The following is a 21,593-nucleotide window of genomic DNA, read 5'->3' as shown; positions in this document are numbered from 1 at the left end:
TAAACGTTTTTTCGTTCACAAAAATCGGTGCAATAATGAAGTAATAGTAAAAATTTCAAAAATTGTATAAAGCCGGTTTTGTACTTAGAAATCTTTCGAAATACTGCTTATATTCTTCTGCATACGTATGATATCAGTTATGAACAACAAAAGTATTGAATAATATTTGCTTGCAAACGAGCTTCCTAAAATTTAGAAAATTTAAACAACTTGTTTTGATTACATCAAGTACAGAGATTTTCTTAAAATTATAGCATTATCTTCATTTCACCCACATTATCACACTCACACACATCAACCAAGTAGGTCATGGAAAGTGAACATTATATACTTTATTTTAATATATTGAGTTTTATTACAAAATGTTTTGTATTTAGTCTACACATGTAATATAATGATGTTTGGTTTAGACCCATACCAAAACAAAAACATCTTAGCAAGTCTCTTAGTTAGCCGTTTATCCTTACAGAATACACTTCAAGGAGATATTATTTCTCCACATTTTCTATAAATTTTATGGTTTTATTCCATTTTTTGTAACGTAAATGCCAAGAGAAGCAGGTTAACATTGAAGTGAATTTATACAACGAAACATCTGATCAACGAAGGATTAAAATTTTTGTTACGGTCCATTGAAAGGATGCTTCTTGACCTATGTCAATTCAATGCACGCTTCTCAATTGAAATAACAATTTGTGTAAGATGAAAAGTCAATGTTACGAAACAATTGTCAACTTTGAGACACTGGTAAAGAAAAAAAAACATATTACAGTTATCCTTGAAATGTATTCCAGAGGCGAACTGCTTATTACCTCTATTTATGTATTTATGTATAGTGACGAATTGAAGATTTGCCATTGTCGTTGAAGAATAACAGATTGTACATTTATAATAAACTATGATGAAGGTATCGTCTGATGCGTGTAAAAATAATAAAATTATTGGCGATCGTACATTTGATTATATTGCGAAAACGCCAAATTTTTCTGTTTCTTTTTTTTCATATTTTCGTGCTTTTTTTAAATCCTTTTTTGTGAATTGTTACCGTTAGAAGTAAAGGAAAACTATCCCAAGCAGCTAACTCTATAATGTATAATAATGTAATATCTCTCATTTATCTTTATATATATAACTTCTATTCATAGTTAGGTAGGTATGCGTGTACTTGTGATAACTAAACAGATACATGATTTCTGCTGCGTAAATGCCACTATTGACATAATTAATTATTATAATTATAGTTAATAATATTATTATTTCTTTTTTTCGTCCTTTCATAATAATTATCAAGTAAAATCTTGTAAAATACAATATACTGCCCTATCATAGAATCTTAATTCGTTTATAAATAATTATAATAATAGTAGTCTTCACACCATTTGTTAATTTATTATCAATCAGATATTATTTCTTTCAAATTCTGTGGGTTTTTCATGTATCCTTTTTTTGTTTTCCTAATGTTCTGTTTATAATATTTTCTCAACTTTTTCTCTCTCGTTTCTATTTTTCAGTTCAAATATTACATTTGTGCCCTTATGCACTTATGGTTTATGATTTTCTTTTTCTTTCCTTTGCCTGGCTATGTATTATAGTACATATACATATAATATAATAATCTAAAGACTCGCCGTATTTACATATATACATTATAACGGATAAATAACGGACCTATCAGCCGGTTATATTTATTTATTTATTTCATTTTTATTTATTTATTTTTATTTCATATCATTCTTTTAATAATAATAAACTGGTTCTCGCGACAATAAAATTATTTTCATTTCTTTCTCTTCTTCGTCTTTTTTTATAAATAAATTGTGTCTCATCTGTAAAAGATATATATCATCCTTCTACAACGGGGGTAGAGGTCACTCTATATGTATTTAAATTCTTGATTTTTTTTTTGCTTTTTCTCTTTTCTTTATTAAATTCCTTTTGTTAATATTTTTATTTTTTTTTACTAAGCGTTTAATACAGACAGAAACTTCTTCGCGTCAGATCTGTTTCCCATCGTCAGCTGCTAGATCACGTCATCAATAAAAAAAATCTGCACTTTCCCTGTTCGATAAATTTACCTTTTATTTCTCTCTCTTATCCCTCCTTTTATCTTTTTCGCTTTCTCCGAGAATTCGCACATGGATTCATTAAGATATTAACAAGCACCGTTTGTTTGTTTTCCCCTCGAGTTCGAAAAACTTCTTAAACCTTGGCCTCTCCCATAGGATTGTATTCGTTTCTCTTTCATCAAGCCTTTCAATCGATACATACGTTACGCACGAGTTTCAAATATTAATAATATTGTTGCCTCAGAATTACATAGACTGTTAAAATGTGTTTTCACTTCAGTATTTATCATTGGCTTTTTATTTTCAGTGATTATCTTTCTGCGCATTACTACATTCTGTATAGAATTAACCAAAAAAGTATTGAGATTAAAGAAGAGATAATAAAAAAAAAAAGAACAAATCACTTCTTTTTGAGACAATGTAGCAAAAGAATATTTTATTCTCGAAATGTAGACAACTACTGAAACAACGCGTGACCCATTCCCCGTCGCCCTGTGACTTATATCGAGCGCTCATCGTCATCGACAAAGCATGCGAAAACCAATAACGTTACCACTGATAACGATTCAGGATCGGCCAAGTATTCACTCGTGCTACGAGTCGAGATCGTCCTCTCTCTGGCTACTAAAGTAAGACACCAAACCTCCAAATTCCCCACTACCCTCTTCATCAAACTGTTTATTACCACCAGGCCCGCCGGTTTCGCCGGCATGAGGGTGAGGATGAGAGTGAGTATGAGGATGCGTCGGATGAGGTGGATGCGCATGAGTGTGCGGCGGTGCCTGTGCTTGAGGCGGAGGTGGGGGTTGTATCGGTGCAGGATTTTCAGCGGGCGTAGAAAAATGTTCTGTAGGATACGGGGAGCCCTGATAGGCTGCTGCGTCGTCAGCCGTAGTCATGGGTGGTGGCGGAGGATACGCACCGTAATGATAATTCGGCGGAGGCGGTGGATGATAGGGTGAGAAATTACCAGTAGTGCGACTGGGCGGTGGTGAAGGTTGCTGCATACCGTGATTAGTTGCAGCGGCATTGGCGAATGGCGGCATCTGGTGCCTCGGTCCGCCCATCGGCGAACCCTCAGGGAATCTTCCCATCGGCGGTACGCCCCTAGCGTAGGGCGGCGGAGGTGGAGGTGTAGGTCCGCCCTTGGTCAGTGGACTCCCAGCTGCTGGAGGAATCATCGCTGAACCTGCTCCTGATCCCAGTGGCGAACTTCGGTCCCTGCTGCTACTGATGGAAATCGGCCCTCCACCAGAGGGTGAAGGGTCCATCGGGTGATGAGGTGTGTGGTACATCTGCGGACCAGGAACTCGCATTCTCATCGGCGGCGTGCCAGACCTGACTGCGGCAAAGTGTGGGGGCATCGGAGACTGGCCGGGTTGCCTATAGGGCAATGTGATCCTGCCGCGTGGTTGGATGTCAAAACCGGCTCGTGGAACACCCATTATATTTCCAGCTGTGTTCGAGGTACCAAAGTACTTGTGACCCATCGCAGCAGCAGCTGCTGCAAATGATTGGGGACTGGCCGATACCGGCTGCGACTGAAGCATCCTGGTTATCACAGAGGACTGCGGCTGCTGCGATTGCTGCTGCTGAACGGGCGACATCGATGGGTAACTCTGGCTGGACTGAATACTGACGTTTGGTGGCGGCGGCTGATTTTGACTCGAAGGCGTTCCTTGCTGAACGACCGCGATGCTCGCCGGCGGCGTCGAGGGTGCAGAACCAGACGTGCTGCTACCAGGTGTCGGCAGGATGTTTGGATCGTCGGACTTCATTTCGGGGTTGGAATCCGTACCGAAGCCCGATATGTGATCGATGCCCTTGGCGGCGGCTTCCGCCGCTCTCGCGGCCTCCAAAGCAAGGGTTTTTTTTCCCTTTCCGCGGCCCCGACGTTTTGGCTTTACGAGCATACTTTCAGGACTAAAGGCATGAGTATCCGGTCCGATGACTACAGGACAAAGATTTTCGGGAATCTTTTGCGCCTCCGGTGTTGCGATGGGACTCATATTTGCAACCAATGTTGGGGTCAGATTAGGGGCCAAATTCATGCCGGGATTAGGGCTCAAAAAAGACGACATATTTGGGGTCAGATTCGGAGTCGTGACGCTGGGGGATGAGATCGGGGTCACGCTGGTTGTTGGGGTCAGCGTCACGGTGGGTGAAAGAATGGCCGTCACGTTTGGAGACGTCGATTCAATGGACAAGTTCGGTGCCCCGTCTCGTCTCATTTGTTCGGCAAGAATTTCCGCCTTGCTGCGTCGTCCGCGTTTTTTCTTTTTCGGCGCTTCGCCGTCTGTACCTTCCGGGGCGTTCGGATCCCTTTGTCTTTCAGCCGCCAGTATCTCCAAGGCTTTTAAACGGGCCTTTTCCAACTTCTTCGCCTCCCGCTCCTCCTTCTTTTTCTTCGCGATCTCTATTGCGGCCAGCTCCAGCTGCCGTTTACCGTATTCCTCGTCTTCCATCATCATCATTTGATCTAGCTGCTCCTCGTCCAGCTCGGCAAATTCGTCGGTGCCGAGACCTGCTAGCGAGCCTTCCTCAGTCACGTCGCCCTCCTCGCCTCCACTTCTTGGATTGTTGAACGGCAGGGACATCATTTTTTGCGACTTCGGCTTGTTTTTACTCCCGGGTTTTGGGCCCGGCTTTCTTTTGGCCTTTGGCGTGGCATCGTGTTCATTTGTTAGCTTCATTTTCGTCGCCGCGGGACTTTTACTTTTTCTCGGTTTCTTTCCCTTCGGTGATTTTCCCTTGATCTTCGGACCTTCTTTTTTCGGAGAGTATATGTCACCTGTAAAAATTATCGATATTTTCACTTTCTTATCTCTTCTCTTCAACACAAATATGAATAACTATTTATTATCTACTGCGGGATGGTTTACTATGAATAGATATCGCACCTGAGTCTGAATCCTTCTCAGCTTCCTCGTTCAACTCCTCGACTTCATTGACAACAAACTCATCCTCACTCTCTTCAGTTTTTTTCAAAGCCTTTTTCAGTTCCTAAAACATTTTCGTCAAAAACAGTGTTAACCAAAAGTTTACCAAACGTCAAATTTAAAAAAAAAAAATTTCAACAACTTCTCAACTCGGGCGTCAACATTTTTAATTCTTTGTTTAACTGTGAACCTAAATATTCAGTTATTACACATATAATATATTACCTCTTCACTATCAGACGCCATAACTTCTTGGTAATTAATTTTCTTGCCCCGGGTTCGTCTGCCTAGTGTTTCTTCTTCCTGTTTTGGATAACCGTCTGAAAGTCCGCCATAAATGATCTGTGAAAATAAAACAATTTTAATCACCAAGTTTCAATAAAATAGGAAACTCTTTGTGAAAATCAAATTTCTATTAGTAATCAACTTTTCGATGAAAAGTAATAATTTTAAATGACAATTTTTACCTTTCGTCTTATGGGTGGAGTCTTCTTCCGTTTAGGTGTATTTTCCTGCAAAATTGATAATAGTCTTCTGTAACGCCAATAGTGCGATATTTCGCTGTCAAAAAAATACAATTCATGAACTCTTCAAACCTTTTTCTTCTTGGCAAGTTTCTCAGCATCCATCGGAACCATAGGAATACCATCTTTCTGTTCGTTTTCTTGATTTCCCTCGATTTTTTGTTCAATTTTAACGCCATCCTGATCACACAAAATCCTCTTCTCGTCGTTTTCACTTTCTTGTTCTTGATCTAGAACTGACTGGATCTCCTCTGCTCCGTCAGACTCATTAATATGCGTACTAGGTTCGATTTCTTCGTCATCTTCACTTTGGTTGTCAGATTCGATGATGCGCTTTTTCTTACTCTTTTTTTTAGGTTTCGATTTGTTTGATGATCTCGATTTCGGTATTGGCGCCGTTTTACTCCTGCTGGATAATTCATTTCACAATAAATTTTCCATTAAAAAAACTTGTTCTATCCCGATCTCTGGAGATTGAAAATTACAATTCTAATTTTTAAACACAAATCAAAACTTACCGTTTCTTTCTTTGTCTCCAAGAATTATCGCTCTCTTCACTTTCCGACTCCTCCCAGACAGACCGCGACTTCTTTCTTTTAGGTTTATCACTATCTTCGCTATCATCGTTTACTAAAAACATGAATTATATAGATTATAGTTTCATGAAGTGGCGGCAGAAATTTAATAACCCGTTTCAAGATACCAAATTCCGTTTTTTTTTTATGAATACGTACTAAAATCTTCATCATATCGTGTCATTCTAGCTCTTGTCGATCGCCTAACAGGAGCTCCACCTCTTCGACCCCGTTGTCTCCTAGTGTCGGCGAAAGTACTTTCATCAGAAGACGATCCCTGATCATCGAGATCATCCTCCTCATCCGATATTGAACCTTTGAAGTCCTCGTCACTTTCCGGGTCGTCCTCACTGCTGATATCCAAGCTGTTCAGCTTACGATGCTTTTTTCTAGAAAGTATCTTCCTCGCCGATACTTTTGGCTTATCGTCCTCATCGTCATCGTCATCTAAATCTTCATCTCTTTCGGCTTTGTAATCCTCATCACTTTCTTTTTCAAGCTTTCTATCGTCGTTCTCATCCTCATCTCCTTCTAGTTGATTCTTCTTAAAAGCCTCAGCCTAACGAATATCAGACAAATTATTAATTTCTGCTTCTATTTCGCGGAAAGTAATCTAAAAAATGCAAACTTACTTGTGCCTCTTCTTTTTCGGCATTTACAATAGTAGCTATATCTTTTCCTCTGCCCTGATTTCCAGCTCCTCGAACAGCTTCCACCTCGTCTTGAATTGCGGCATTTATCATGTCGTCGTACTCATTAAACTTGTAAGTATTTGCACAACGTCGTTCTCGGAGTTGGTAAACTGGTTGGCTATCATCGCTGCTTGAGCTCCCAGAGCTTGACGACGAGGCTGAGGATGAAGATTCTGAAATGTGACAATTCAAATTATTATCCTAACAATCTAACTCATGTTAATCTGAACGACGCTTTGCAGTTTCAAATTCCCAAGCAATTACACAGAGAATTATCGCTCTTACCATTATCAGACTCTTGACTCGATGCTCTGGACGATTTCTGGGTCTCGTTTCTGTGCAGAACATTGTCCAAACTGATGCCAACATAGGCCAGTCTCTTCTTTCGCAACAACTCGTTCTCGTGCCTCTTTGTGTACTTGTCATATTTCTTCAAGTTTTCTTGCAGTTTAAGCACCAGTAGATTCTGTCAATTACAAATGGTTTGCAATGTAAGTATTCCTGTATTGAAAAATGTTTTCGAAGATTGCAACAGAAACTAGACTTAATGTTCAACTTACGTGCTGACACGGCGGACAGAACCAATCGCCCTCTGGTATGAGCATAAGAGCGGGTCTCAGACAGGAACAGTGCCAGCCCTTGTCGCATGTATCACACAGTAAAATCCACTCGGGGTGATCAGCTTTGCCACATTTTTGACACGCATATTCATCGTCTGCTTCTTCGTCATCGCTTTGGGCTGAAAACGTTGATGTAAACCATTTTTATCTTCGTGAATTGATTCGATGAATGTAATAGAGGAGTTTTTAAATAAGCTTTGAATTTTATTTTTCACCTTTCTGGGCCGTTCTAGCTCTTCTCAATGGTTCCGATTCTTCGTCCTTTTCGAGATCACTTTCGGGTGAAAATTCGTGATCACTTTTAAAAAGGACAGAGCCCTCGCTCTCTGCTTCTTCCTCTTCATCGTCGTCCTCGTCGTGATCATCTTCGTCTTCTGTGCTAGAACCAGACGAACTTCGCCAAGGATTCGTTTCATCAAATTTTGACTCAGCTTTTTTCTTCTTTATTTTCGTCTTATGCTTCTTTTTAGGCTTTGTTTCTCTCTCGACGATCTCTTTAAACGACACTTCCTCCTCGCTCTCAGGCTAAAGAATTTCATAAATTAAAACTTAGTGAACATTAATCTAGAAATCAAAAGACTGAAAATAAATAAACCAACCAAAGTAATTCTCATACCTTTTGCTTCTTTCTTTTTTTCTTGTCAACCGAGTCGCGATCCTTCTTCTCTTTCAATTCACACAACGTTTCTTCTTCTATCCGCCTTCTGTCAGCCTCCTCCTTAATTTTAAGCTGGGCTATTCGCCTCGATTGTCTGACGGGATTTTCGTTCAGCAAGGCTCCAGATTGTGACGTGTCTATTATGTCTCTTCCAATTTCCAAACCTAGCACCATTTTTCCTGAAAAAAAATGGTCATTTCCAAATTAATAACATTTGTCTAACAATCCACAAAATTACTGGAAAACTATTTTATGTGTGTGAAGTTGAACTAGCACTTTCTGAAAATAATAATTATAACATTGTGCTGAGTTATGGTAAACATGTGCGAACTTATGCTGTTGGCTTGCCATTTCTAACTTCAACAGTTTTCCAAAAAATCGCAAAAGTTGAAAATCTAACAAGCCCAGCACTTTTCAGACATCAGAAAAAAAATATGATTCTAGATTGTGCTAATTTGTGCCTTACTTCGGTTTTTAAACAAGTCCGTACATCACCATTAAAAAAAAATATGTCAAATAATAATTTAAAAAATAAATAAATAAACAGAGTTGTAATAGGTTGTGCTGAGCTTGTGCCAACTTGTGCCATACCTTGTTTTTTCGAAAACTCAAAAAACACTGGAAAGGTACCGAAAAATCATGAAAAACATATGAGAAGATACAAAAAAAATCGACACCCAGCCAACCACTTCAGATTTCACAATTTTTTCAGTCTGCCATACCCTGATGTTCCAAAAACTTGAAGAAAACCTGGTGACAATAATTTTTACATCGAACTGCAATAAAGTGCAGTTGGTTGAAAATTGTAGAAAATATTCGAAAATCATAGGAAATTGTCAAAAAGCGTGGAACATTGTGAGAACTCAATGAAAATCGTAGTATTTTGCATAGAAAATTACTTATTTCTATAAAATATTTCAAATATTCACCATTTTTTATGAAATATTATTGTTATTATTATTATTATTATTATTATTATATATATATATATATATATATATTAGTGTGGTCTAAAAAAAAATTTTTTAGCAGGGACCGAAAAAGTTGATTAGTATGAAAACAAATTCCCGTAAAAGACGAGCCATGTAGCTCAATTTTAAAAGATCGCTCACGCCACTTTTATATGGGCTACAACTGAGTGTCAATTTTGTGTATTATCTCACATGTTTTTCGGGACTTCTCGGTATTTTCCAAGTTTTTTTCAAGATCTGGAAAACAAGGTACGGCTCAAGCTCAGCACGATCTAGTGCAACTCTCATTTTTTCGTAAATTTTTATTTGACATGCGTTTTTTTGTTTGCGACGTGTGAACTTTTTTCAAAAAACGAAGTACGACACAAGTTAACACAAATCTAACACGATCTGACAAAATATTTTTTCTTCACATATCTCAAAAGTGGGTCTATCAGATTTGCGATTTTTGGGATTTTGAACGGTGAACGGCACAAGTTTAATTAATACACATTCAGCACGACTCCGTACAATTTTTATAAGTACGATTTGCAAATAATAGTGCTGGGTCAGCGTCGCTATTTTACATGACTAAAATTGCGATTAAAAACGTACTTTTCTTTCTCTTTTTCTGCGGTGTGTCACCGCTAACTGCTGGACTGCTAAGAACCGGGGTTTGTAGATCCGTAGTCGCAGACAATTCGGGAACTGCCGACTGATTGGTATCTGAAGCAGGAGCCGTTCGTCCAGGCCGGCAAATTATCCGTCGCACCTTCCTCTTCCCTCTGGGTCTGCCACGGGTTTTCTTGTCATTAGAAGAAGAGTTTTCTACGACAGTAACGTCGTCGCCTGTTTTAGAGTCATCTTTTTCAATACTGCTGGGCTTTTTGTGATTTTCGTCGTCCGAACTAGCAGCTTCCTGACGTTTCTCTTCGACCGTCCTACGCAGATTCATATTAGGAAGACGTTTCCCGCGTAATCTCATCCTTTTGCCACCAGTCCCTTCGCTCTCATCGTCGTCGTCTTTCATCGCTGTATCCTCGGAGTTTGATTCGTGGTGACTGTTGCGTCGTTTTCTAGAAATCTTCGGCGTCTCGGCACCGTCCAATTTCCACCCTTCGTATACCAGCTCCGACACAGGCTTGACACGAATTCCCAGCGAGGCAGCATTCGTGTCGTCGGATTTTGATCGCGTGTCTTCGTCGATACAAGCGAGGGGGTCCATTTCGATCTGAGAATTGCTGAACGGATCCTCGTTATCAGCGCCCATCGAATCGTCCGATTCTATAGTTATGACTTTGAGATTGACGCTTTGGATTTCCGAGTCTCCTTCGGCTTCTTTACCTGTGTCGTGCATCTTGTTGGTCAATAAATCATCCGTCGTTGTATCAGCTTCAGGTTTACTCGTCTCATCTGCAAATGTCGTCATGCTTTCACTCAGACTTTTCTTTTGCGAGGCAATCAGTTTCACCGAGTCATCGGAAATTTCGTTCACGGAAGAATTCAACTTTGTTACCAATTCGGCATTGAATTGTTTGGCCTTTGAAAAATCTTCCAATTTGTCGATTGTTTCTTTTTCAGACTCAACCTTGTCGAGATGAAAAATCTTCGCCTCCACAATCTCAGCAACAAAATCAGAACTGTATCTGTTTGTATCCATTTTTTCGGCTATAAACGCAGGTGTGTCCTTTGCTGCATTGTGTGACAGAGTGATTTCATTGGACTTCAATGCCGTGATCCTGTTGTTGTCGAGTAAAGACGATTCCAAACTCTCAGGATACTCGGAACCTTCCAATTTTTTTGATTCAACATAGCTGATGTTGTGGTTCAGCAAGTCCGATCCAGCAGTCTCATCTCTGTTTTTCAAATCCTTTGCCAGTAAAGATGTCACATTTGATTCTCTTTCGTCGTTGGCCAACATCGACATGCTCGAATCTTCCTTAAACCTCTTCGGATGATGGACAATAGCAGACTCTTCCTCGAATTGTTCATCTTCCTCCTCATCACTGTCGTTCAATTCTCCCGTATCTGGTTCTAACAAATGTTTTGCCGCTGTGGACGAGGACAATACAGAGCTGCTGACATCAAGACTGTTTGTAACAATAGGTTTTTCCTTTTCCAATATTTCCTTTTCCAAACTTTCACTAACGGGTCCTTCTTGCATTGCGTGTAAATCTGATACCGTACTCGCACTCAAAATTTCATTATGTTCTATGGTGTTTGTTTCCCTTTCATCTTTTGCATTGACATCGACAAAATCACGTACCGATTCTGAAATACTTTCTTCTCCACATTTTTCTGATCCCAGAATTTCGTCCTGTGTCAAGAACGGAACAGATTCGTTCGTACTCTTCTCTTGGCTCGTATTGTCTGTTATTTCCAGTGATTTAATTTCAGCTTCTTTCATACTGTCTTCGTCTACCGTTTTGCTTACAAATTTTGATTCTGTTTCTTCGAGAAGTTTTGCATCAAACGCTTTTTCTAAAGACACCAAACTTTCTTTGGCTTCTTCTGTGTGTTCTGTTATCGATTCTGTCATGTTTTCTGTATCATTAGCTTGTTCAATTAGGTCATCAGTCTTTGATTCAGCCATGCTATCCATGCTCTCTTTTTTGTCATCTGCTGCTACCTCTTCCGCTCCTTGTTCCGTTAAATTAATTTTTATCGATGATGTTTTCGCTTCTTCAGTTTCATCTAAATTAGAAGCAGAGAAATTTGTGTTATCATTGCATTGATTCGCATCTTTTAAACAATCTTTATCTGTTCCTTCATTTATCTTTTCTTCGGCAATTTCAGTTTGTAACCTGGAAGTATCTCTTTTAGCGTGATCTGATATTTCTTCATTCGGCTTTGGTGATAATTCAGAAGTTGCTCCAACTTTTCCGAAACTGTCAACTTGCGGAAGGGAATCTTGCTGCTTTTCTCTGTCTAGTAACAATTCCTGGCTTTCCATACTTTCAGACTCATCTATGTTTGATTTACTTTCCATAAGATCATTTTCAAAAACATCATCACTTTCACGATCGCTACTGTCGTAATTTGCTACAAGTGACTTTTGATCGTCCGTGCTTGCATCCTGTATCGCGTTCTCGACGTTGTCGTCAAGATCTCCATATTCTGACTCTACTGTATATTTCCCAAGCGGATTACTTTCGCACTTCAAATCTCCACCTAAATTTTCTTTTATTGATTCCGATTCAACTTCTTTTCCCAGTTCAGTTGATGCTAACTTACCCGCTTCGTTATTTCGATCTTCCAACTGATTTGGAACCACCTCACTCTCAGCTTTGGATGTACTTTCATTTCGAAATTCAATCAGTGGAGACGCAGCAGATTCCTGTTTAGAATCGCCACTTACGACCGCCATGTTAAATCGAGATATTTCATTCACCTGCACAAGATCCTCATCAATGTTATTTTTGCTAAGAATTTCGTGATCTTCTACTATATTTGAATCTGCGGTACTTCTAGGTTCGTTAGAAGTGGCAATATGTTCAAATGACCTCTTCTTATCATCCATCGCTTTTCCTTTGTCCAAAGTAGAATCCTCGTTAGACACATCTTTCGATGATTCGTTAGAATCATATACTCTGTCGTCAATTACCATTGCTTCGTTGGAATCTTGATCTGTGGAGGGACTCGGATTTTCCGATACCGCGTTGCAATAATCGTCTACAATGCCTGTTTGGATGGATATACCTGCTCTACTATCATTCTTACTTTCAACGGTCATTCGTTCGGGAGATTTTGATATGTTTAAGTCGATGATAGCTGCTGGCGTTATTTCTTTGAAGTACGAGTCGTCTTTTATAGATGCACCGCTCTCAGCCAATCCAATTGCAGAATATTTCTCGACTGCTTCTACAGTTTTGCAATCTTCAGACCGCTGAGTCTCATCCATAGCATTAGGTAACTCCACCAGAGGAGACGCAGCAGCCTTTTCAACAGGTGGCAAATCCGCAGTTCTGAATATTTGCTGTGGTTCTGAATGAGAAATTTCATTAGCTGCACTTATACTCTTCTCTTTCGATTCGTCGTTTATCGCATCGTATTCAACATCTTGAGATCGATCATCATCTGTACCAGATTCCGATAGTGTGTCCCGTTCTCTGCCAATTGCATCTGTAGTTTGAGGGACAAGTTTCTCATCTTTCTGATGTGAAGAATAAGTTTCCATATGTACGTTCCCCGTACAAGAACTGAGAGCTGGTTCTACCGACGAAGCTGCAAGTGATTCTGTAGAAATTTCTTTGGGTTCCAACGAAGTAAATTCCCTCTGATTTTCTATTGGTTTAGACGAACTACCAGAATCTCCATCTTTGTCTAAAATATCTTCATGATCTATCCCTGCACTTTCATCAGCAATACTTTCAACTGCAATAGACTGAGACTTGGACGGCAGTTCTTCTTCCACATTCGTTTTTTCCCTCAGAACATTCTGATCCTGTTCCGAATCCGAACTGGACTTCAGTAGTTCGTCTTCATTACTAGAACTAACAACTTCGTTGCTACCTTGGGACTCTGGAAGTTCTTCGAAGGATTGTTTTTCGTCTATCTGCTCCGCTGATGGGTTTTCGATTTGGGATTCTTTGGATTTCGGCTCCTCGTCTTGAACTGATTTCCCTTCTAAATGGTCTTCAGAACCTATAGACGATATGACGGGTGATTCAACAGGTTCTAAACCACTTTGTGGAATGGCATTTCTTTTTTCAAGCTGGTGGGGTTCAGTTGCCCGCTCGGGTAAATCCTCAGATTCCTGGTGATCAGAAACGTCACCTGCTATTTGGTCGCAAGGTTCATTTCCTAGGTGTTGCACGTTTTTTGAACCCTGGAGGTCAGAAATTTCAGCACCCAACTGTTCATGTGGTACAATTTCCGGCCGTCGTAGGTCTTTTGATTTTTGTTGATCAGAATCCTGACGTTCAGGAATTTCAACATGCAACTGTTCATGTGGTTCATTTTCTAGACGTTGTGCGTCTTCCGATTTCTGTTGATCAGACACTTCATCTTCTGACTGTTTAGTTGACTCTTCAACAACAGTTAGTTTCATCTGAGAATCAGCTACTGTTGTAATACTTTGATTATCAGGTAAAGGATCAATTGCATCTTCAACTTTTTCATTGGCCGTTCGAGAATCAGGGCCCAAAATACTGCCACTACCATCCGGAGGGTGAGACGACTTTTGAAGGGTTTCTGATTTCTCCTTTATAAGATCAATAGATACTCCAGGACCATCAGTGCCAGGTGTCGAGCCAATCAATTCATTCAAATTTTCAGCATTATCAACAAAATTGGTTGACTGTTCAACACTCTGCGCGTCCCTTGGAGAATCGTCAACGTTTCTGTCAGAGATTTTACCCTCAACTGGAGAATCAATTAATTCTTCAGGGTTATCGCTCTTTTGTGTTAGAACATCAGTTTTTTCTACGTTTTCAGACTCAGCTAAATGATCAATCGAATCTTCGATATGCTCAGTTTCGTTTTTCAAAACATTCAATTCTTCCAGACTTTTAACCACAGGTACACAATCGGTTTCAGTATCCGAAGCAACTAACTTTGCGAAATTTTCACTAACTGGTACGGAATCAGTAACTTCTTCAGTGGGAAAAATTTCAGATTTAGCTACATTCGATTTTCCAAAACTTGTATTCCCAGATACTACGCTAGACGAAGAAGTTTCATCTTCGAAAACTGATTTTTCAAACTGCTCATTCACTGGTACAGACTCTACCGACTTACTGGCATACGTGGTTGCGTCTCCTGAGAAACTTTCTTTGTCAAGACTCTCTTCATCAAGTACAGGATCCTCCTGAAGTTTTTCTTTACTGTCTACAATTTCTGATTCAGCATAAATTTTGTCATCCAGATTTTTATTTTCCCCAGCGGAAACAGCCTGTGGATCAATTGATTGGTCAAGACTTTCATGCCAACGCTTAGTGTCCACAGATTCGATGCCAACAGTTTGGGCTAGATTTTTGGCCAATTTGTCGATGCTCTCTTTCTCCGTGTGTTCCGTAACTTCAGAGACGGAAGGTGTGACATGACTCATCAATTCTAGCTGTTCACATTGTGACACGCTCGTTTTACATGCCGTATCGCTAACGGAATCACTTTTTTTGTCATCGCTTTTCAAATTATACGATACACAATTGGGGCCAAAAAAAAATCTTGGCGGAGGCGCATCAGAAGAAGCAAGAGTGTCTGTCTCATCTGGAAGATCTGCATTGTTGGAAGATTTTTCCTCAAACGTCTGTTTTGTTGAACCATTGGTGTCACGCAAATTATCCTTTTCAGCCAATATTTCAGCAACTGGGACAGCTAGCAGACCAGGTAATATAGCTTTTATTAATCCAGCGCCTATTGATATTGTTGATTCGTGCCTGCTAGACTCCTCAAGGTCTACCACCGATTCTTGCGAAGAAGCTTTCTCTGACTTTTCCGATTCCAAGACATGGGTCTTAGTTATATCACAGCTTTCAATTTCATTTTCGGATAACGTCGAATCTTCCACGTCCTTAATTGCGTCACTGTCATGATCAGAAACGCTCATTACAGTCTCCAACTTAATTCTGGTTTCTGGTGTGCTCTCTTTTATCCTGTTTTGATCAAAACTCGTACTTTCCATAGACCCTTGTGGAGGACCAGTAAACGTATCACTAATTGAAGTTTGTTGTTCGGCAGGTAAATCAGGTTGGTCATGACCGGTGTCGGTTTTCTCAGCTGGTCTGCCAACGTCCCATCTTGACAACCTTTTCACGGGACTAACAGCAGCCGATTTAGCGAATACCTGAACACCGAGCGTTGGTTTAAATTTAGATTTCCCAGCTGAAGCCTCGGGACTATCTATTGTACTCTTGTTGGTTTGGGCGTCGATTTCACTTTCTTGTGAATTGGTTGCATCAGCGGTTGCTGATTCTATAGAACCTTCGTTCGACGGACTAATTTCTGGCAAAACTTGGCTCTCAGGTAAATTTAAACTCGACAAAGAAGAGCTAGTTTGCTCGCTTTTTGATTCTTTGCTGACTTCATTGTCCGTGGACGTTTCATCGCCAGGATTGCCGGTTTCCGACTCCGATCCTAAGCCTTCCCCATAAAAATACATTACAGGCTCATCAATGGCTTCTCCAATCCCAGGATTCACCGTGTCGCACTCGCTACCTGAACCCTGTCCCTGCACCCTCATGACTGGCTCCTCGATAGCTTCGCCTACTTCATCTCGCCAATTGCTGCCAATCATTTGTCGCTTGTCGATCGTACTTCTGATCGGTATCACGTCTGCGTGAATCCTTTTTATTATATCCTGTGGCACGTCGTCCTCTTCCAACGGACGTTTACCACCCATCCGAACTGCGTTGAGTTTACTCAGTTCCGGCACCATGCTGTAGTTGGGCAGGCGGTGATCGTCCGTGCCTCCCAACCTTACGGAAGAACGATAGGCTGGTGGTAGATCGTAGTTTGCGAATGGCAACTGAGGCGGCAGCGTTTGTCTTTTGCTAAAGTCTGTGACGATAGGATGATTTCTCGACGTCGTTCGAGCATCGAAACGTATGCTGGACAAGTCTGGTCGTCCCGGTTTTCTCGTGCTCAAATCTATTTCTCTATGTTGAAAATCCTGAGGTCTGTAGCCAGGCGAAGGGAGCTCTGCACCCTTGCTACTGACTGACTTACGACTAGAAAGATCAATCCCCGAGAAATCCACAGGTCTGTTGCGATCACTGATGCTCTCCCATCCCCGTGGCGATGTGGATAAATCGATTCCTCCCTGACTCCTAGACGCTCTGGACTTGTCCACCTGATTTCTGGAGAAGAATTCGGGGATTTGACGATCTTCTTCTGGACTCGTCACCATTCCATGAATCCCGCTCGATCTGGCCAAATTTTCAGCTATTTTCTCCAGCGACTTCGAACCGCTCAATTTTTCTAGTTTTTCAGATTGCAGCTTGGAAAGGTTAGCGGCCAACTTGTTTATTGGTGTCACCGATATTTTGTTCTGTGCCAATATCGGTTCACCAGACGAATAAAACACGTTGCTACTCTTGGCTGGTACATTTTCACGAGATTTTATCGGTTCATTAACATCGTCGCGTGCAATGGGCTTTGTCACAGGTGTCAATGTTATTCCTGTCGGTACTTTGAGATCCAATTTTTTCTCCTCTGCGGGTTTGGTCAGATTTGCAATGTTCACAACTTTGATCGGTGAAGTTTTTATCACCGGTGTTTCGATATGCTTTAATTCTACACTCTTCGCTTCTTGGTCCGAAGTTTCTTGACTCGCATAAACTTTCCCCCGAGGCTCTGCGGGACTAGGAATATCTGATGCTTCGGAATAACTGATTTTACTCGACTGAACAGTTTCAGAGAGATTTAATGTACAGGGTGGCACTTTAGCCTGATTTTGGGGTTGATTAGAGAGATTTTCCAAGTTTGCTGTTCTTTTCACTTCAGATTCTATGCAAAGAACACCGACGTCTTGAGAATCATCTTCTGTATTCTGTTGTGAACTTTCTTCATTAGTGACGTCTTCCTCATCACCCTCTTCGTCGTCTTCTTCCTCTTCATCCATCTTTCCGTTTTCTTCCTTTTCTTCGCCCTGGATATTCTCCTTATCCTCTTCATCCTCCTCTTCATCTTCTTCCTCATCGAGGTCTTCCTCCACACTGTCTACATCTTCTTTACCATTTCCCTCAACAACAGCCACTTCCACATTATCTCTATTTTCTTCTTCTAAGCTTGGCGAGGTAGTCACTTGACCTGTATCGATGATCGGCTTCTCTGATATTTCAAGACTGTTGCTATCCTCTGTTTCTAGTATGTCTCCAGCCTCACCATTTGTCAATGTGCTAATCAGACTGACAACCCCGTCGCGATCCCTGGTTTAGAAAAAGAAAAACAGTTTTCCTTTTTACAGGTGGTGTATAAAAGATTTACAGCTGGTTGATACGGAAGGTTAATAAATTAAATTCCAGTATTTAAGTACAAGTTTGTTGAACAGACCTGATTTAAAATATTCAAAGTTTTGCTAGAAGATTATAAGCACGAAAACAGACTTTGAAGATTTGTCTCGTAATCAACTAGACTTGGCGAAAACTACTTACTTCGCAACAAGCTGCCAGCTCTCCTCATCCAAATCCTCGCGGTAAACCCTTATGTTACATTCTTCGTCCAACTGACACCAGTAAGCTAGGCCAGATTTATCTCGACCAAGAGGTTCTACTCGCAACTCGCTTGCAGCCAACTTGTTTACTTCGTTTTTGAACCTTTGATTCAAGTCAAACTGTGCCTCAAGGAGAACCTGTATAACGATTTAATAAAAATTGATTAATAGAGCAGGGAATATGATTTGAAAGAAAAAAAGATCGTCAAGCTTAGAGAACATGAAATTTCTCAAACACTTCATATCAATTACCTTCAGAAGTCGCAATTTGACAGCAATCCGAGCTTTCTTGTAACCAAAACGCTCGAGCTCCCATCCATCTTGGTTTGAATATGTATGACAAAATTTCACTAGAGCTCGCTCCCATTTCTCTGCGGATACAGTCTTGCGTGTTTTTCTCAACAGCTTTATATGCAGGTCTATCAGCTGTTGTGGTACTGTAAGAACCCTCACAGATTAGAATCATTTCTCTCTATAAGTTTCAATTCAATGACTGTACACAGATGATCCAAAGTTTTTGTATTTTTTGTGATCTTGGTAATGAATATAAAAACAAATATTTTCATCCAGTGATGCTAAGAGATTTTGTAATTCGTGAATGAGTAACAATTACAACAATTGATAAGTGAAATTAAAAGTGGTGTGCTTTGGTTCTGATTTCTGTCACATGTTCACCATAAATAAGTGGGAGGTGGCAGCACATGAGAAAATAATAAACAAGTGAAAAAAAATAATATCCATCTGTCAATACAGGCGGCAATTTTCGCGGTCAACAGTATCAGATTGAAAAATACACGCTAAGCGATAAAGATGAATCGTAGTAAGCGGCAAAAAAATTTCATTGAGGTAAAGATCGTGGAAGCGGGATAAAAATGCGCACGCATAGAGGCGGTACAGCGAATAGGGCAAAGCAAATACACGTTAAGCGACTTTTGTCAAATCGCGAGAGTCCCTTAGGGCCTAGAAAAACAAAGTTTGACACCGAAACCAGGGCGTACTCACCTTCCTGGGCGTTTTCTACCATTTCCTGGAGTAAGGCTATGTCCGGGTACTCGATGCCGCATGATTTACCAAAACACTCGAGGAACGAGCAAATTACCGCGAAATTTGGGTCACTAACGCAGGAGGCTTCGTTATCCGACGCCATTTTTCCTGCCGCTTGCTTTGATCGCGAGCTGTCGAGTACTTCGAGTACTACGCTAGGCGGCCTGTCGACTCAACATCAGGACCTTCGGTGTTGTTCGGACGCTCGCACGGACCGAACGTCGTTACAATTTCACCATGAGTTTTGATTTCAGGTGGCCACGCACCTCCAACACCTCCGCACGGTAATAAAACTCACCGAAAACCTCACCGACGCACGTCCGCGATTCACGGATGGATTTAACACCACTTACACACGCATACGAGAGGTGCGAAGGTGTTCGTGGAGCGTCGCGGTGCGGGCGGGGAGGGGTTACAGAGGGGGCAACACGAGGAGGAGGGGGAGGGTCAAAACACCGACGCGCACTAATCAAATAACACTTGAAACCACTTCATATTTACGCATTCAACACAATTCGTAACTTTCTACGTATGTTGAGTATTTATTTGTATCCGTCAATGATTTGATAATTTGGGTATTTAGTTATTTTCTCGTAGTACAGAGTTTGATAGAACACCCGCGATTATAACTCTCCCTGATGATTATAGGTGGTGTGCTGTTGGTGTGGTGGCGATAGTGTTGTGTTGATACCGCGTCTGCGTGTGCGGAGTGCAAACCAACGACTATGCCAGAAAAACTATACAACCGTGAGCATCGCAAGTCAGAGCATCGAAGCAGTGGTATAACTAGACTGCATCATCTTCGTCGCAATTCGCTGACAATCCAGCATAGGTACTCCCAACCATTTCCAACTGGGCACCGATCATTTTAAAAGACGTAGCGCGCGTCGAGTGTACAGTAATCATTACGACACACTAATGTTATAGCGACAAGCTTAATCACTGGCTCTACGTATTTACTTTTTATCACAAGCTCGTCGCACACGCGTATTATACTCACTGTCAAACAATACGCTACGCAGGACAATGTCCCTCAGCATTTTACAATACATATACACCTCTTCGTGTCAACGCACTTCTCGGACGAATAATTTTTAACTCGTCTTTATCTTCTTTTCTAAGTTTGGTTCACTCTCTTGAAACCGGGAATATTTTCACAATTACTTACGGACCACGGCTCCACACGAACGCCTCAGTCGCGCTCGCGTTCTTGCGCGGCATTCCTCCAAGAAGTCTCTTCAGTTTTCACAGGCGTGTTCCAAAATGTAATCCCGGCCCCCGATAGTTTATCTCGCTTCCTTGTCGTTCCTTCTACATTTTCACTAGCGCTTTCTCTCTCTCGGTAATCTCCCACCATTGATAGTATATTTCGGAACACACCATTCGAACCAAATCATTGGTCAGAGTGAGATAGCCTTACGATTTTCGAAGTCTATGGTACAGGTATGATAATATCACAGGGATAATATACATAAGACCGTGAATATATACATATACATATATATACACACTTAGTGCACAGACTGGAGCATAGGAGCATATGTCTAATGGTATAGGCATATTGCTTGTAGATGAGCAACTCTAAAACAACTTTTGGTAACATTGCGATTTTCGGGCTAATTAGCGGCATCACTTCGTACTAACAGAACGTTACCTGCCTAATGTGGTCCGATGACCGAGCACGTGCTGGTGAAGTTTTGATTGTTCCAACTTACTGCTTTCAGTTAAATAAAAAGGATATTGGAGTTCTCATTGTAAGACAGTTGCGGTCGGATCCAGTTATTTGATTGAAAATGGAATACATCGAAGAATCGGCTATGCCGAAAGAAACCGCGGCACACATGTGAGTGAAAGGGTTTCTTAACCAATAACGTTATGAGCATTCGTTGTATTTTCGTTGCTTTGAATTCTTGCCATGAAAAATAACCTGCTAGATTTATAATATTGCCGTCTTCTTTTGTAGCTTATGCTGTGAATGCGGAGTGCCGATTTCACCAAACCCAGCCAACATGTGTGTCGCCTGTTTGCGAACAAGAATTGATATAACCGATGGTATCCCCAAACAGGCGACACTGCATTTCTGCAAGGGATGCGAAAGGTGAGAGAACAACCAAAGTGACTGCAACGTTATTCACATGTATATCCCATGAAATCAGAAAATATTAATAAACAAAAATGATAAACAGGTACTTGCAGCCTCCCGCTGAATGGATACACGCAGCGTTGGAATCTCGTGAGCTCCTATCTTTGTGTCTCAAGAAATTGAAGGGTTTGAATCGTGTTAAACTCATAGATGCTGGATTCATCTGGACAGAACCTCACTCAAAGAGACTTAAAGTATGAATAGCTCATAAGCAACACACCAATTACG

The 21,593-nt window shown here is 40.9% G+C and overlaps 3 protein-coding genes across 3 annotated transcripts in view; 1 reads left to right on the top strand and 2 right to left on the bottom strand.

Moving 5' to 3' along the window:
* Positions 1-312: 312 nt before the first annotated feature.
* LOC124409265 lies at positions 313-19,403 on the bottom strand. The gene is made up of 16 exons (XM_046886777.1): positions 19,181-19,403; positions 18,431-18,615; positions 18,120-18,316; positions 9,640-17,894; positions 8,033-8,253; positions 7,632-7,941; positions 7,357-7,535; positions 7,082-7,262; positions 6,737-6,969; positions 6,264-6,663; positions 6,048-6,159; positions 5,602-5,938; positions 5,473-5,517; positions 5,231-5,347; positions 4,967-5,069; positions 313-4,857 (listed from the first exon to the last, which is right to left on the bottom strand). The coding sequence occupies exons 1-16, from the start codon at positions 19,323-19,325 to the stop codon at positions 2,660-2,662; spliced, it is 13,218 nt and encodes a 4,405-aa protein (XP_046742733.1). The 5' UTR covers positions 19,326-19,403; the 3' UTR covers positions 313-2,659.
* Positions 11,654-21,593, bottom strand: part of LOC124409264 (ubiquinol-cytochrome-c reductase complex assembly factor 1) — a 17,391-nt gene continuing 7,451 nt past the window's right edge. Inside the window, exon 7 of the mRNA XM_046886775.1 lies at positions 11,654-11,664. The gene's annotated coding sequence lies outside the window, so the exon portion shown is untranslated. The remainder of the gene's footprint in view (positions 11,665-21,593) is intronic.
* The window catches only part of LOC124409262 (60S ribosomal export protein NMD3), a 2,628-nt gene continuing 1,981 nt past the window's right edge, over positions 20,947-21,593 (top strand). Inside the window, exons 1-3 of the mRNA XM_046886770.1 lie at positions 20,947-21,065; positions 21,186-21,320; positions 21,409-21,559. Of these exons, the coding sequence (XP_046742726.1) occupies positions 21,016-21,065; positions 21,186-21,320; positions 21,409-21,559 (336 nt within the window). The 5' untranslated portion in view covers positions 20,947-21,015. The remainder of the gene's footprint in view (positions 21,066-21,185; positions 21,321-21,408; positions 21,560-21,593) is intronic.

Source organism: Diprion similis, chromosome 8 (genome assembly GCF_021155765.1).
Source record: "Diprion similis isolate iyDipSimi1 chromosome 8, iyDipSimi1.1, whole genome shotgun sequence".
Classification (NCBI taxonomy): domain Eukaryota; kingdom Metazoa; phylum Arthropoda; class Insecta; order Hymenoptera; family Diprionidae; genus Diprion; species Diprion similis.
This window is presented reverse-complemented; position numbering and strand designations above follow the sequence as displayed.